Source organism: Erithacus rubecula, assembly GCF_903797595.1.
Source record: "Erithacus rubecula genome assembly, chromosome: 2".
Classification (NCBI taxonomy): Eukaryota; Metazoa; Chordata; class Aves; order Passeriformes; family Muscicapidae; genus Erithacus; species Erithacus rubecula.
Window position 1 is genome coordinate 25,559,744 of NC_136685.1, and position 17,736 is coordinate 25,577,479.

The 17,736-nt window shown below is 33.6% G+C and overlaps 1 protein-coding gene across 1 annotated transcript in view; it reads right to left on the reverse strand.

Moving 5' to 3' along the window:
• Positions 1-17,736, reverse strand: part of EYS (eyes shut homolog) — a gene marked incomplete at its 5' end in the record, with an annotated part of 591,920 nt that overhangs the window by 301,231 nt on the left and 272,953 nt on the right. The window contains one exon of the mRNA XM_079298292.1: positions 16,868-17,120. Coding sequence (XP_079154418.1) covers positions 16,868-17,120 — 253 coding nt within the window. The remainder of the gene's footprint in view (positions 1-16,867; positions 17,121-17,736) is intronic.

Sequence of the window (17,736 nt, forward strand, 5' to 3'; positions counted from 1 at the left end):
AGCAAGATCAAATTTTTAGAAAAAGAAGATAAAAAGTCCCAGGTTTCATTACACACTTTTCAGTTTCTTAATCTTGTGTTGGTTAAGAGCAAGACTCCTGGAATACTTTCCAAATTCTTGCAAAAAATACCTCTCGCCTGGAAACTTCTACTCCAGGGGCTGTGAGAGAGAAGAAATCAACTTGTGAAGCAATAAGGCCATATGTCCTTCCATGTGAAAATCCCCATTTCAGAAGTTATTCTAGGAATAGACTTCAACTGATTTTATGCCTTCTTTGAACTAATCATGAGAAAAAAAATAAAGGTAGGGGAGAGAATAATATAATCAATTGCTTACAGCAGTGTTGCAAAGATCTTAAAGGAAATGAGTAACAGACTTTCAAACAAGTCTTCTTTAAAGTAAAAGCAAAACTATAAAACTATTAATGTTTCTATAAAAGGGAGGGACTATGTTGGCATTTCACAGTAAAGTGAATCAGCAACTTAATTGCACTTGGATAAGTCCAAAATGGTTTGTTCTTTTTAATTTTTTTTGTTGTTGTTGTTTGCCATTGATTTATGACAACCAACCAAGAGTTTTGTCATAATGAGGATGAAACTCCAAATTTTGTTACAATAAGTGTGACAACTTCCTTATTGTTTTATTTCAGGAATTTTCATTTTCCAGAAGTCCTCTAAATGAATGATTATAGAAAGAGAAGAACAGACCAAACATACAAATCTCTCTTCTAGTCTCCTGCAATTCTTCAGCTCTTAAATAGATTTGATAGCTTTCACACTAATAACTTTAATCTTCTCTCATCAGTCAGTATCCTATTACATCTCTTTAAACAGAGATGAGAATACAGAAACTTCAAGCATTCAAGATACAAACATCTACAGGGTATTTTTTATGCTATAGAATATTCAATTTATTTTCTTAATAGTGTCTAAAAGTAGATTTGGAATTTTTTTATGATTACTCTATATTGAGTTGTCACTTTATATAAATATCAGGCATGAACCCCTAGAATTGCTCATTAGTTTGTCACTGTAAAACAAGTCAGGATTTTTTAAATCTTTCTTCTGTTCCTGTGCACCATTTCAAACATGTGCAACTTCATTATGCCATTTCATGGCACAATCCCACAGTGTCCTAAGAATCTTTCTTCTACTAATCTAGTTAATCAGTTCTTCAACTGATCAATTTGATTTTCTTACTGAAAAGTGTTTTTCATTACACTGATTATTCCATTTTCAAGGCATTAAAGAACTTACTGGCTTGTAGAGTTTCACTACTGATCTTCAGCTACAATAAACATTTACTGTTTTACTGTTTCCTACCCTCTAGCTGTTCCCTTTAAAAACCTGCTTTATGGAACTTGGCAGCAGACTTCTGGAAATTTAGAAAGCTTCCATCAATCCATTATTCACAGAACAGCTAACTCTTCCAAATCTGACAAGAAGTTTTAGGGTACAATTTCTCTTAAAAACCCCCCTAAATCAGACATGTTTACTGTTCCTAACTAGCTAATATTTAGCTGTGTGTACAGCAATTTTATCCTTAAATATTATTTCTATTACCTTAGCTGATACAGCAGGACATCAGTCTTATGGCTTCCTGAAACTATCCTAAAACCTTTTCTGTCATTACAGTTAATGTCTTACCTGAAAATGATTGATCATTGAAGACATGAAAAATTTCTAAGGCTCATTTTCTCTGTTTATTCAATTATCACTCATATAGTTTATTTTCCAAAAGGTATATTTTGAAAACTCACATTCAAAGGAGGAAGCCAACCTAATTTTTCCTCAGTTTCTTATAAGTGAAGACAGAATAAAGTGCAAAAATATGTAAAGTTTTTCTGTAATGTCCCTGGCTTCTCCATTTTTGAAATCTTCATTCATCAACGTTGCTCACAGATATCCTGCTCTTGAAATACAGAGGAAAATTGTCTTAATAGATAAGATACATTTTTCTGGTTGTTCTTCAAAGCCTTTTTGATCTGCCTTATATTTATGTTTAGACTAACAGTTCCAGAATTTATCATATTTAATTTTCTTCATTTAGACAATACTTAGCCATATTAGTTTCCTGTAGCACTTTTTGGAGTCCATTTCTAAGTACTCCACATTAAGAGAAAATCTCTATCATGGCTGCTTTAGATCTGTAAAAAAAAGAACACTAAATATTCAGAGAGGAGGGCACCCAATTTTCTAGTTCTGTGGTTAGAAAAGCCAGAATACACTACTGGTTTCCATTTCAGAGCTGTTTCCACAAATCATAAACATATTTTAAATGCAAATGTGAATGTGATAAAAAGCATGGCCAGAAAAGCCTTAGCTGATGAGGCTCTATTCTTCCTTCCCTGGCATACTCCAGCATGTAGCAGTGCATAGGAGTTCTAAAAGGCCTGCATTCTTTTTAAGTGTAAATTTATACCTTGACTGTCTGTGATACTTGATATCTGCTAAGTAAAGTGACAGGAGATTAAATCAACACCACGAGACATCACAGTTGTATGCCTTATAAACAATAAAACATCAGACAGACTTTAGCTAATTTGGAAACTGGGCTTTGATCATACTGAGCAGAAGAAAGTTAAAAGGAATGTAACAAAGAAGTTATAGATCCTGTCAATAAAAAACCTCTCTCATTAAATCCCTTTCTTTGCAAATGCTTGAAGGATGTGTGTGCTTTACTTTAATTTCATAGTTAACTGCCTTTCATATATGATCCAATAAATATACCTTATATTACACTTAAGGCTTCTTAAACCATATTATTTTCGCTGTATTAGAAAACAGAAAATATGAAAAATAAAAAGTTACCCTGATGATAATTTTGACTCACAAGAATTGGCACCACCAATGCAGAACTCCTGGTTAGCTTTTCACTTTTTCACTTCGGCATTGTACATATTTGTTTGCAAACATTTTCAAACTCAATAAGAATTCAGGAAAAAAGTCAAGTTTTTGTTAATTGGAACTCTCTAATAAAATGCTGAGACAATGTTTTTGAACTATTTGTGCTTAGATCATTGTCCGCAATTAAGCAAATCTATGCATTACTACTGTTGGCTCTTTTTTTCTGTAAAAATTTGATGTTGAAGAATGAAGGATGAGAAATAAACTCAGTAATGAGGGCTGGTATCTTGCCCAGGAAGAACAAAAATTACTGATGATTCTTGATAAGGAAACTGCCTATCCCTCCAGGAGCCCCTCTGTCAGTCACACTCTCTCACCTGAGCTGGGACTGAGGTGCAGCTACACCCCAAACTCTCACAGTCACACCAGGCTTCCCAGCTGGCTCAGCCCCAGGCTTCCCACAGCACAGTTTCAGAGGAACCAACCCTTTAAATAATTTAATCTTGGAGCAATAACTAAATAAAATACAGCTCAAGCTGGTGCCTCTGAGGGGGAACCCTGAACAAAGGACCCCCTGGGCTTTTTTCCTCCCACAGTCTAAGCACAGGAAAGCCTGGAGCCCTCAGGTCCTGCTGTGACTTTGAGTGTCCAGTCCCCTGGTCAGGCCACAGGTCCCCATGCCCTTTGAGGGACAAAGAAATAAGTCCTAAAAAACCCCTGTATCACCAATATGTGCAATTATCTTGTACAGATTTAAGTGGAAAAAGCAGAACTTCTAGTTTGATACCATGCCATAGTGATATTGTCAATAGGTTTTGTTAACTGACAGGTAAATCCTTATTCAGCAAAAAGCAAAGAAAACTCTTGGATCATCCCAGCAATAGATATATATGTGTTTGATAACAATTAGTCTAGAGAATATTTTTTTCAAAGAATAATGCTAAAATCTCATCAAAATTTCACAAAAAACACTTACAATACAATTTTTAACTGTTGTAACATATGTCTAACAAACAACAGTTTTAAGATTCTAACAAGTATTTAAGTATTTTCTTGATGGGCCTATACTTCTTTTTTTTTTTTTTTTTTTTTTTGTCTTTATAATGGAAATATTTGGAGACCAAATGTTTACTTGAAAGAAAAGTAATTATTGATCAGTCCTATCTCTCATGTTAGACACAGCAATTCTAGAATATGTGGTTGGTGCAACATGCAGTGATCTGTAAGATCAGATATTTCATTAAGTTGTAGACTCAGGGTGTACATTTGGAATTTAATTCCATTTAAACATAATTTTTCTCACGAATAAAAAGCCAACACAATTAATTAATTTAAATACTATTGTAATTTTTAAGAAAGGGTGGAAAAGTTACTATTTGATTACTACAGTGTGGGGAGGTTCGTTTGCTTGATTTCAATTTTGCATTTAGAAGCATGCACTGTCCACCTAAGTAAAGCCTGTTAATCTAATTTCAAGTAAAATGTCAAGACACTAAAAGGAATAGGGAAAGTCCAACAATAGTTGAAGTCAGTTTATTCTGAAAAGACACTTGATGTAACTCCTTGGTTTTCTTCATCTAATTTCAAAGGTTTTTTCCCACAGTCTCAGAAATTATGACTAGGATCTGAAGGTGGAAAAAACAAAGTTGAGTTCTGATGGAGCATTTAAGAATCTGCCAGTTTTAAACCCTTTAAAGGCACTACTGCAAAACTAAGGCAGTGGGAATGGCTGCACCCACACAGCAGCTCTCTGTATTGATGAGTAGAACTCCATGCAGTTTGCTACACCAGCAGAAATCAACATCTTTAAAGACAGAACAGAAATTCTTGCAAAATCTGACCTTAAAAATAACATTTATGAAACACACATATTATAATGATAGTAAATGTAAAGTTACCACCCATTCCCAAATGGATATTGTTGTTTCAAAGTTTAGTTAGTATTTACTTATTTTTAAGTTTGAACTTTACAGTTTCGCATCTGAATTTAAACAAATCAAAAACTGACAAATAGTAGAGTACATTAGAACATTTTTTTCCCCTTGAAACACTGTGCTGTTTTTCTTTTGAGCCTGCTGAGACTTTCAATTATGAAATCAAATCTCACCTCATCATCTCTCATCTCCTGGGAAACAAAAACATGTTGACCTTACCTCCTACTGCTTAGAAGGATGAGTCATTTATTTGCCTCATTTCCAGAGATGAAATACACCTGCTTAAGAAGTAGCTTACATTTTATATAAGCTACAGCCAATGCTGTATTATTCCCAACAAATTACATTCCCAGGGATTACCCTATGCATTAAGCAAACACTTCAGTACTTGAAGAATTGCTATTGCTTTTCTTGCCACTCTTACTATATTTTTCGTAACACAAATCTGAGTGAAATTGTACCACTAATAACCTAATAGAGCTTGTATCACACTTGCTTCATAAAGGCATTTTAACTGATTGATAAGATATTAAGGCTGCTTATAACAGTAGCATTTAGGACTGCCAAACCAAAGTATTTTTTAAAGTGAGGCATTATCTAAAAACAGAGATCTGGAAAAAATGTTTTCAGAAATTTTATAATGAACTTGTTGATTATGGGTGGGTACTTTGCAATCCCATCAAGACAATGTTATATTTGTATAACTAAAGTGATTTTACTGCAGTAAATGTGGGTATTGAAATGTTTTCATTTGAAATTAGTAAAGAGCAATGATTAATCATCCATTACAAGTATAGTGGATTAAGCTTTAATAGCTCTAAAGCATACAGAACAATGTTTATAGTGCTGGAGTTCAGTGAAATGGTTATTTAAACACCTTCTACAAATTAAGACTCAGAACATTTGTATCGTTTGTATGACCTACACTTGCTCACCTTGCAAACGGGGCATGATACTTTCAGCAGTTGCTATAGCAATAACAGTAATAATTTTTAAGTAGCAAAGAAGGTGCTAAAGTAAAAATCACTTGAAATAAGCTTATCTAATAATAACTCACTGAAACTTTATTTGCTCATTTTTCCTTTTTCCTTATTTAAAAAAATACATTTTATAAAGGCAATTTTCAGCTAACCAAAATAAGACCTTGAAAAAATGTATATAATACTAATATATAATATACATAAAGAAAGTATCTGCATTTTTAGAAAGAAAAACTCATAGAGCCTACATTTTAAAACTGGTGTAACAAAACATATACAGCTAGCTGAGGCTTTAATAACCAAAAAAAAAAGAAAGATGTCCAGAATCCAGAAGAAATAGAGAAATTACTGTAACTGTAATTATAAAAACTGAAAAGATAGAAAGAACTCTTCTCAGCAGTTGGGATGCTGGAGTTTTCAATGTTTTCCAATACTTCAAAATTCATAAATGTTTTAAGATGCCCCAAAGCACAAATTCCATCTCAAAAGATGGAAAGCAACAGCACTTCATTTTATGAAATGAAATTTCAGGAATTTCTGTGAGTCCCAAGATGTCCAAACAATGATTGTTCAAGAGCTTCACTGTGCTGCTGTGTCAGATGTGTTAGTACACTTTTGATGAGAATAGGAAACAGAAAGGGCATGATGTTAAACTAGAAGGGTGTCTACAGCCATTTGTTTCCCTTGGTCTCAATGACCTCTCCTACGATCCCAACAGTAACTTGGGGACGTAGGCTGGAGTAGGCAGACAAAGAAACACAAAGGTGACAAAGCACACATAAAGGACATTGTGTTTCATCCTAAACCAAAATTCAATGCACAGTTTTTATGCCACTAGCGGCAATTCCTGATCAGCCATACTAGCTCATGGAAGAATAACTGAAATAAATGATCTAATTGATTATCTAATATATACTTTGCATGTAGAAGCAGCTCAAATAAAATACAGTGAATTTGTGCTGGAGGACTCCATACTCAATGTAGGCATAAATTTCACTGCATATGTGATTGGAGGATTCAGGTGTTCTATTCCTTAGTCAGGAGCTGGTAATTCTAATACATATAATGTGCTGTTAATGTGAACAATCTACATCTTAAAAGTTTGAAGGCTGAATTTCTAACCAAGCAATTCTTATTCTTTTATTTATGTGAGCTACTGAACTTCATTGCCTTGACAACATAGGAATGTAAATTCTGAAATTTTGCCAAGTCCTTGTCCTCAGATATTGTTTTATACAATTCCTGAAGCTACTATCTTTAAGTGAATGGAAGATAAATAACTGAGTTTAACAGTTCTTTACTTGATCTTGAGAAAGTCTATTCAATGTGGAAAAAAATCCTGTGAGGTTACAGTGAAAAAATCTCCCATAACTAAGGAATTTTGGATGAGTCAGTATTATAGAACTTGGCTCAATTTTTCAGTCTTGAGCAGGAACCTATCTTTCAACATGATGGCTGTCCAGTTGTCTTAAATAAAAGCTGTGAGATTTAATGGTTCACAATTTTAGAGGCGGTCGGGATTATAACTTAGCACCAGAGCATCACTGATAGGTACTCTATTTCCTTTTTACATTTAAGGTTAAGGAAAAGGGTGGAATATAAAAGGCAAGCAAATACTAGAAGAAAAAATTAACAAATCTTAGATAAAAATATTAACTTAAGAATTAAGTACAAAAATAAAGCTATCTGCTTCAATGGATGTTATGGAAAAAAAATTAAATTATTAAAAAAATTAAATTATTCACTTCTTTTCCCCTACTGCTTTTTGATATAGACCAATGAAAAATAAGTATAGCAAATGAAGTCCATTTCGAATTCTGATAATGAAATTCTTAATTTATATTCTTTCATTTTGAAATTTAAGATTTTTAATTTTAAAGTACTAAAATAAATCCAATTTAAAAAGAATTGGTTTTGGCCTAAAATAACCTATGTTGTAACCTCGTTCACATAAATCTAGTCAGCATGTGAAGGTTGTTTACCAGATGTCATACAGCCACAGCTAAAAGCTGTAGCTGAGTGTCTAAATGGGTAGTGATTATCCCTCTTCCAATTATATGGAGGACTCATGGTGTGATAGGTGGGCTGATCAGATGCAATGCATCATGGTAGAGTTCTGTATTTTTGAAGATCTTTCAGATTTGGAAGTCATGATACTTCTAAAGGCCTGAAACATATTCCATTTGTATGAAAAGGGTTTGCAGAAGCCACAGAAGCCACAAACACCAGAATAACTGAAATGCCTGGTGTTAAGGTTAACTTTCAGAGGAAATACTAGAGCAATACATAATATGAAATTTGAAACCTGCCCTTCATAATAAGAAATATGTAGCATATTGTATAGTATCAGAGACTTTTCTTCTCTCTTCAAGAGAGAAAAGAAATTGTATACTGGATAGTTCTTACCCCTCAGATACTAACTCAGATACCTCACAGATAGCAACAGCCATGCTGAGCTTAATTCTTAAAAGAACGTTTAAGCTATCTCTTTTTTTTTTTTATCTTAAGGTGTATATAAAAAAATCTATACTTTCTTCCATACCACTAATAATTGTCTTTTGCATAAAATTCCACTTCTCTAAGAGCTCTTCTATGTTAAAGTATAAAAGCAATTAAATTCTTCTCCAATAAAAATAAAATAAAAACCCTATTATTTTTACTAATATTTACAAAGGTAAATATATTCAGAATAAATTAAAATTGATTATTTTCAAGTAGTTGGAATCCAGAGAGGTCCCAGTTACCTGGAAGCTAGAAAGTGTTGTCCTGGTTTTCAAGGAGGACCCTGGATGTTGTATTGCACTAAAACCCCCACCTGGAAACTACAGGCCTGTCACTATTACATCAATGCCCACAAAAATAATGGAAAATACAATTCTGGGAAGTATCAAAAAATGCCTGGACCACACAGTCATTAGTCACAGGCAGCAGGGCCTCATGAACAGGGAGTCTTGCTGATAACTTGATTTTCTTCTACAACTAACCTAGTGACTATTTTCAATATTTTTTATCCTCTCCAAACTTTCTTGACTTAATTATTGTTATATAATATAAATTCTGAACAATGAATAGTTCTAAACAGTCATTCTAAAATTATTCTTTTAGAGTTAACAGTGTAAAACCTGCTTGTGATACACACAGTGACTGAACTGCCATATGATATGATTTAGTGTTTGTGATACTTTAAACTGCAGCATTTTTTTGGTATTTGAATATATGACAGTTTGCTACAATGCAAATCATGATGTAAGTAAGGATTAACAGCCTTGCACCTGCCCAGCCTGGAAGAAAAAAAAAGAACTTTTACAGTAAATCATGCCAAGATAGGCTAAATAATATTTTTGCTTTAGCCCATAAAACAGAAGTGACTGAAAAGCTGTAGGATACAAACTTTAGATGAAGAGCAGCCTTTTCCAGCCAATAAGAACAACAAAACATTTTTCATTTGGTATATTCTTGATCAATTTAGATATGCAGGACAGGCATAGCCTTTCTCTTTTGCAAACAGGCACTTTGCAACTGCTTAGTTATATGTAAAGGAAAGTGTTAGGAACAGTCATTTAAAAGTATTTAAGGAACCTCTAATTTCTGAAGCAGAGCTAAGACAACAAAGACTTGAGAGAAATTGCTCCAGCTCCACACTGTGTATCTACTAATAGTGAAAAATATGTTGTGCCTTTTTTTCAGAGAAGAAAAAAAGAAAAGCTATATATGAAAAATTGCTGGGAGGCCAAGCCGAGTCACAGGGTAGCTTACTGTTAATCAGGCACAATGATCTCAAGAGTATTGAGTAATCAGTTTAATCTTTATAAAAAACTGACCCATGAGACATCAAAAGAAATAATTAGGATTGGCTTATGAAGTCATTTTATGTTTTCCATAACTGCACACAAAGATTTACTGGCCACCTGAAATAAAACAAACCCTCTGGTCAAAGGTCTGAGGTGCAGAAGCCACTGTTGCTCACAACTCTCCAAGTCTGTTAAAATTTGAGGTAATGAGAGGGTAAAATGGTGAGACAACATGACACACTCTAGTAGGGCTACTGCTTTACTCATGAGAAAGTATTACCTCTTGCTTCCAGCAGGTAAATCTGGAAATTTTTAAGATTAATACATTGACAGATGCTGAGGGGTACCCAGGAAGAGTACAGGCACTTTATTTTTCTTCAGGCCAATAATATGTACTATTTCAAGTTTTGTTCCTAAACATGTCCTCCTGAGTATCCTATCCCCTGTTACCTCACCATATATACATTTGTTTTGTCTTGTCCTGACCCTACAATGTTCCCCATCCAACTACATCATATGCTTTTTCCTTTTTATCCTCCCCATTCTACAACTCCCTTCATTGCAAACACATATCACAGCATTTTGGAAGAGTTGTTTTTTTCCTTCTTTTATTTTCCAAAGCACACCAGCCTCTTTACATCTGTACAGATATGACTGGTCTGAGAACAAAACTGAGACTGATAGTTAATGGTTAGCCAACAGTTCCTCTATTTTATTGCAAAGCCCATGTAAGCAGAGATTCCAAACAAAGGAAAATAAATATTTTCCATCATATATATATATACATATAAATATATATATAATTTTTTTTTAATATATTTTTTTTTTCTGAGTACAAATTCCCGTTGTCTAAACTTCTCTACAGGTCAAGTTTGCTAAGATTTTGAACAATGTTTTTCAATTACAGGATTAGAGACCTTGCACTAGAATACAATAGTGCAACCCTCCATCATACTCCTCTTTGCTTCACATCCCAGATACTATCAGAACTTATCATTGCTGGTAAACAGCTATTTGCTCAAGGGAGTCACACAGGAACCTCTCTGCTTCCTCAACTAAGCTGAAGGAAAAGCTGAACTGACAGTGTTTACAATTCCTAAATGCTGCTAAATCATCCCTAAGGATTACTTAACTCCAGGGAGTTAAGTAACAGTATCCTTGAGGAGCAATCTGTGCGCTTGGGATAGTTTTTGTATTATACCAAATAAAAGCTTTTCAAACAAATAACAAGAGAAAGACTTACTCAGAGGTTCTCATGACTCTAAAATATCTTGCTATTTTTAAACTGCAGAAGTTGATCATTATGATGTATTTTGAATATATTCAAAATAAGGTTTAAGAGCAAAGCATAATTATTTCAGTAATTGCACTAACTGATCTGAAATGTAAATGCAAAGTGTGAGCTACATGAAACACCTTATGCCTTTTATTTGCTATTCTTCAAAGAAAAATAATCCTAATCGTTTTAGGCTCCTCAGAACCCACTACACAAATGACATTTTAAGATTTTCAGTACAGTACACTTGCTATGCTGGTGATTGTTAGCCCATATGTTACATAGTTTGGTTGATTCAAAAATCTAAAAAAAAAAAAAATCAATCTTATTATACAATGCTGATAGTATTCAAAAAATCGTTTGAGCTACTGAAAAAACAATACTTTCCTAACCCAGAAATACTTGTACTGGACAACGTACTTTTTTGTCGGTTTGTGTTTCTGTTTGTTAGGTTTTTGCCAATCATATGGAAATTAATTATGCCTGTAAGAAGTTTCTCAGAGTATTATTTTTCAAAGAGAGAAGATGCTATTGAGGATTTCTCTGTTCCAAGAGTGGATGATATGCATAGATGTGACTCTCTTTTAAACTCTAAATGACAGGAGATACTGGCTGGCATAAATACTGTTCTCAAATTACCTCCTATCTGAAACTCAACATCTGCTGTCATTGGCAGGTATGCCAAGAGTTTTATTCCCAATATCATGATTTTATCTGCTTTAAAGTAGCTGGAAATATTAAGCACAATGAACCTCTTTGCACATGGACAATGCAAAGCCTAGAACACTTAGAATTAAGACATAAAACTTAGATATTACTAGAACACTTTCGATGATTAGAAAGCAGAAGTTATTTGTCAACTCAAAATGGAATTTCAATTAATTTTTATACAGAAACCTAGAAAATGTCAAACTATGTATAGTTTTTAAATGAAAGGTTTAATTTATTTTTAATTTTTTTCTTGTTGTGACAGCCATTTACACAGAATTCCCACAGATTTTCCTATATACCTGACTTGCTTAGAAGTCTGGGCACAAAGCAATCAGAGAAAGAATACTCTTAAAAGTTACAGACTATCAAAATGCTTTTGCCTGTAGGGCGGCAGGTTGCACTTAAGTCAGACTAGAATTAGACCAGGCTTGCAATTACTCTTCTAGGCATTCTTTATCAGAATTCTAGTAAAAATGACTGCTTGTGATAGAGGTCTGGAAAGTTACTAAGTTCAAACTTCTAGCAATTACAAATATAGTGTAAATAATGGATCAGTGTTCAAGCCACTCACTTTGCATGAAATTCATACTAGCCTACATAGCTAGGAACTTTACTATGTCAAAAGTATTTACCTTTTTGATATAGCAGGTATAATATGTGTTTAAAAACAGTACATTATTACAGATACTGAGAACAAGGAAATTACAATGGAATGAATAGTAATATGTCTGGCTGAATTGATAAAAGACAAAGCTTAAAGGAATAATGAGATTGATGTCAAATCCAGTGAATATAACATAAACAATTCAATATGATAAAGTAGGATTAGGAGGCAAAGGCAGCATATAGTTTCAAGATTTTTCAGAAACCAAGTGTACACTGCTGTAATTTAATAGAACTTGATTAAGGAGAAAGCTGAAAAAGCATTACATTACATTATAAAGAAAAATAGTGTGTAAAACCCCAAAGCCTGAATTTTGCATTCTGCTAGGAGCATTTAACCAATAATGTAATCAAGATCAAAATTTTTGCAGAGCAAGACTCCAAACAAAATAATACTGAACATGAAGAGCTTTGTAGTAATGTACCAATTTGATGATTAGTAATATGCTCAGAATATATTTCATATGCTAGTTAGGCAGTGTTAAAGGGAATAATAAAATATTGAACACAGGCAGTGAAAGTAGATAACTCAATAGAGGAATGAAAATCTACTTCAGTAAAGCATTTGCTTAATATATATTTTTCTCTATGATTAATAGAAGTAAATCCAGTTAGCTGCTGTGCAGTAGCGGATGTGTTCTTAACATTCATATCTGGTTTTCCCAGATTTTGTCCTTCAAATGTCTTTGTGAACTCCATGATCCACATACATTACACAGATAGAAAAGTCAAAACAATATTCAATTCCTTTGCCAAAACCAAAAGTACAAAGAAGCAGAATGGTATAAATTAAGGAAAGGAGAAACTTTTGCATCTTATCCCAGAGCAGACATCTAAAGCAGATGGTGTGATTTTTCTTCATTTATTACACCAATATAGTTTACATAGATTAATTAATGGATAGCTACAGGTAAGATGAATCCCATTCTTGGTGACTAACAAAATACTTGTATAGAAGTAAATTCTAAGAGTCTTTATAAACAGTGTCTGAAAGGCAGTTCTGTCCTATTACAGAGCATCACAGAAACTGAGGTTTGAGGAGACCTCTGAAGTTTATCTAGTTTAATCTCACCTTCTCACAGTAGGGTCAGCTACAACAGGTTTCTTAGGGCATTGTCCAGTTCAGTTCTAAATATCTCCAAGGATGGAAACTGCAATCTCTCTGGCCAACCAAAAAAAAGGAAAGAGGAAGGAAAGAGAGGAAGGCAGGCAGGCAGAGAGGATAGAAGGAAGGAAATTTTCCTGCATTCAATTTGTGTCAGATGCTGCTTATTGGGCAATTACTTTCTGGCAGAGCATGGGAAACTGAAAAAGTCAAACAGAACTTCACAGAGTGCTAACAGACATATGATTAACAACTTAAAACATCCCTTCTGGTCACATGAAAGCATTTTTATCCTTATAAATGTATTTTTAATAAGAATAAATGTATTTACAAAACATTATTTGCCACAAGCAATGTCAAGGCATTGGAAAAGCACACCTGGAGACCAGATCAAAAAATATATCTTTCTGCCATCTCTCATAGCCTTTTTCTAGAGGTTCCTGCTGCTCTAAGCTATCTTAGAACTTGCTGTATCTACTGATTTTCAGATGAAAATAACTATTCTAAAATATATTATAAGTATGTAGTACGCATTTTTCAGAGACTGCAGGTTATCTGAGTGGTTCATCAGTTTTTTTTCTCAAGTTGTAGAAATACAGGTTATTAATACATACACTGAATCTATAAGTACAGAATAGTACATTGGGTTTATCAGCTTGACATGTTTCTTCTACTATAGGTACACCACTGTATTAAAGATCTTACTTATCCAAGAGCATTTCTCACTTAGCTTTTTAATAGTCTTATTTCTTCCAATAAAAAAAAAAAAACAACATAGATTTGCTTGTGCATCAACATAAGGGAGCTATTACTTTTGGGAATGCATTGTTGTTCCTTATCTATTTTTTTCCACTATAAAACTCAATCAAACTAACAAACCCCCCAAAGCAACAACAGCAACAACAACAATTCCCTTTAGGTCATATCTTGGTCGGCTGGAAATGCACAGTGGTGTGCTCAGGCAACTTGACCTCTTGAGTACAGGCACAGTATCAGGAGGCAGTTCTGGCAGTATGAATTTGATCTGTTTCTTTATGGACGCATACTGAGAATTAAATCTATGTATACAAGTATTCATAGGACAACAACTGTATTCTATACTCCACAAAAATGTTTTATTTGTCCTTTGGCATCTTTATACATATCTTTCCTGGTCTAGGATACTTTTTCCCTCTAAGTGATTGAAATCAATGATATAAAATCATTTTTTCCAACACAAGCCCTCAAGAAAAGAATGAAAAGAAAAAAAAGAAAAACCACCAAAAAAACCCTTCTCTTTGGCTTTATGGGTATTCATTCTGTTTTATTAAGGTATAATATAAATATGTAGACCAAACCAATCAATATTCCCTAATGCTTAATTCCAGATTTCTTGGGTTTTCATGTGTCCTTGTAATTCCCACAATTTATTTCTGAAATATTTTAATGTTCTAAAAATTGTACTTCTTTTAAAAAATGCAGCCATCATTTCTCTCATTTTGGAAAAAGAAGTAGCAAATAAATTAAACTATATACAAAAAAATTATGCCAAGAAATATACATTTTTCTCTGTACCTATTTTACATTAAAAATGTTGATTATACTTATATACTATAGCCATAGAAATGCCTGCTGAGTAAATACGTAAGTATGATGAAAGGAACACCTGAAATCCTGAAAAGGTTATTGTAGTGAGGTGAAACTGTTCAGCTGCTGGTCTCCTGTGAGCATTGTAGCAGCCTCCAGCCTGTTTCTGTACTGATCTAGTAGCCTGTGTGGCAGAACGTGAAGAATAGCCATCTGTGTCAGGAACAGCAGCAGGTGCCACATCAGCTGCTGCTGGACAACAATAGATATCTTCCAAGCACCTGGCAACTTCGACAGAGACTTTTATCTTAGCATAGAAACACCCCACCACCTCAAACAGTTCTCTGAATAGAAATGGGAAACTCAACAGAGCACCAGCTGATAAAGGACAGAGCCTATTCCACTGCAGATGTGCTGTGAAGTCTAGGTAACAGGGCTTACTCATGGGTTCTTTATCAGGCACAGCAGTCATTTGTTTCAGTACAGCATTGCTAATAAACTTGTATAAGGCAGAACTTAAAGCAGGATAACAGGTATTAAAAATAAACAGTTTGTCATTAAAATTTTACAAATTTCTGTTTGCACAGATGTGACTTGTACCAATAAAACCAAATAGGATATCTCATCATTAGGGGATTAAAAAAATGACAACTTTTCAGCATATCCATCAGAAACTCTATACCTGAAGTTTTTGCAGGAAAAAGATATACATAAGAACACTTGATCAGATTGTTTTAAGAATAATTTAGGAGTCTCACATACATTTATAAAAAGGTATGTTTTGAACTCAGAACTACTATTTACTATGTCAATGAAAAATAGTTCTTGAGATAAACTACTCAGCTGAATGCTTCAGAATGCACCCTGACATCATGAAGGAGAGATCTCCATGTCTGGATCGTGCAGTTTGGCTCCAGTATAAGTTGAATTTCCTGTGTTGCCAGCTATTTAATAGTACCTAATCATTTTGTCAAGTTTATATTTGTCTCTTTAAAGAACATAAGCAATGAAAATGATAAAGAGAGAGTTTTTGAAGGAATATAGACAGACAATATCCAGCAAAAATGGAAGATGAGTATGTGATTCTTGTGAAGGAAAAGGCAGAACAAGCAGTACAGTCAATCATTCAATCAATCAGTCAATCCAAAAACAAAAAAAAAAAAACAAAACAAAACCCAAACTAAACCAAAATATACAAACAGACAATAAAAAACCCCACCAAAACAGGACTCAGCTTATTTTTTATAAAAGTAATCACTTTGAAGAGGTATATAAGCAAAAAAGTTCTGAAACTATCTGTAAAGAGAATGCCTGACACACTACCTGTATAATGCTGCTTTTAGTAATATGGAGAGGCCACAATGAAGGCACAGTCTTCACAATAAAATGTTGCACTTCTGTTACTTTTGGCTTTTTTGCAAATGCTTTCAAAATAACAGGACAGGCAATTTTCGACTTCCCAAAAACATCACTACAAACTATTAGGGTGTCAGAGGCTTTGAGAGGTTTATCTAATATATTTTTCTGTCCAAAAAAAATCTAGATGCATAGAAAAAGAAGCACTCAGAAAACACATGAACTAGGAAAAAAAAATCAAAGTTCCCATGGATTAAGAAAAATTATCTTTGTCTCCTGCTAACTAGCCAAGGAAGAGGTGAAGATTGGCATTGGAATCAGAGTTTACTGAACACAGTATGAGGCATATAACATTGTACATTGAGAACTGAAAACCCAGCTTAGAGAAACTGGAGTTTTCCTTACTGGATATGAAAGATGCTGGGAAAAATTATTTTGAGAGAAAAGAGTAATTTTACAGTTACATAAAGGTGCAATTATGAAGGTATGTTGGAGTAAATAAAAATAAAATAGAAGGGAATGCATGAAATAAAAAAAAAAAATTGAAATAAATATATTTTCAATACCCTTACCACTTTAGAAGCATTAGCAAGGAAAGAAGTTTGATATATGCTTTGTTCAGAAGCTTTTTCTACTCACCTTGGGACATGTCCCCTGTATCAAAATCAGGAGAAACATGTTTAGACCAAAGTTCCATAGATACAGGTAGTGCTGTTGGAAGGTCATTGTCTAAAATTTCAGCAGGAAACATTTCAGCCACTTCAGTGAGAATTTTCTTGCTTTGGGGCACAGTAGGTAAACAGGTGATATTGTTTATTCCATCAACACAAAGAAACCCAGTGGAGCAGGACTGTATAAGACAATCATTGTAATTAAGCTCACAGCTTCGTCCCTGAAAGAGAGTTTTCAAAAAAAGCCATTTTTTGAAGGCAATTTACTTTTCATAGTGATGTTAAGTCACAATTATTGCTGTCTTTTGATTCTAAAATGTTGTTTGATTATATTGAACTGTTTATGCTTTCAGAAGTAATTATCATGTGGAAAATGTTCCTTAATAATTTAATAGTATAGTTATTTTGTATTTATATTTATAGTGCATTATTTATTTTAATTAAGTGACATTTTTTACTCTGATTATCAATAAAAATAACTTCCCTTGAGACTTATAATTGCCAAGTGTCAAAGAAAAGTATCAAAGACAATACTGTTATCAGCAATTAAAACTGATCAAAATAATAATCTTCAGTTAGTATATAGGTTTACAAAAGACTTTTTATAGAGGACTTTGCTGTCTAAAAACCTATGACTTGCTTTGACTTGCAAGCTGAAGTTCTTTCCTTTTATACATTGCAGTCCATTGTTTGTTGTCTGTTGTTACTAAATCTAAGCACAGATCCCTGTTAATACCTTGCATTCACAGATAATGCTTAGAAAAACAAAAATTTAGTGGAAGTCTCAAATTAGACTGGGTATTCATTTCTTATTTTTTATCAAGAGTAACAATTCAT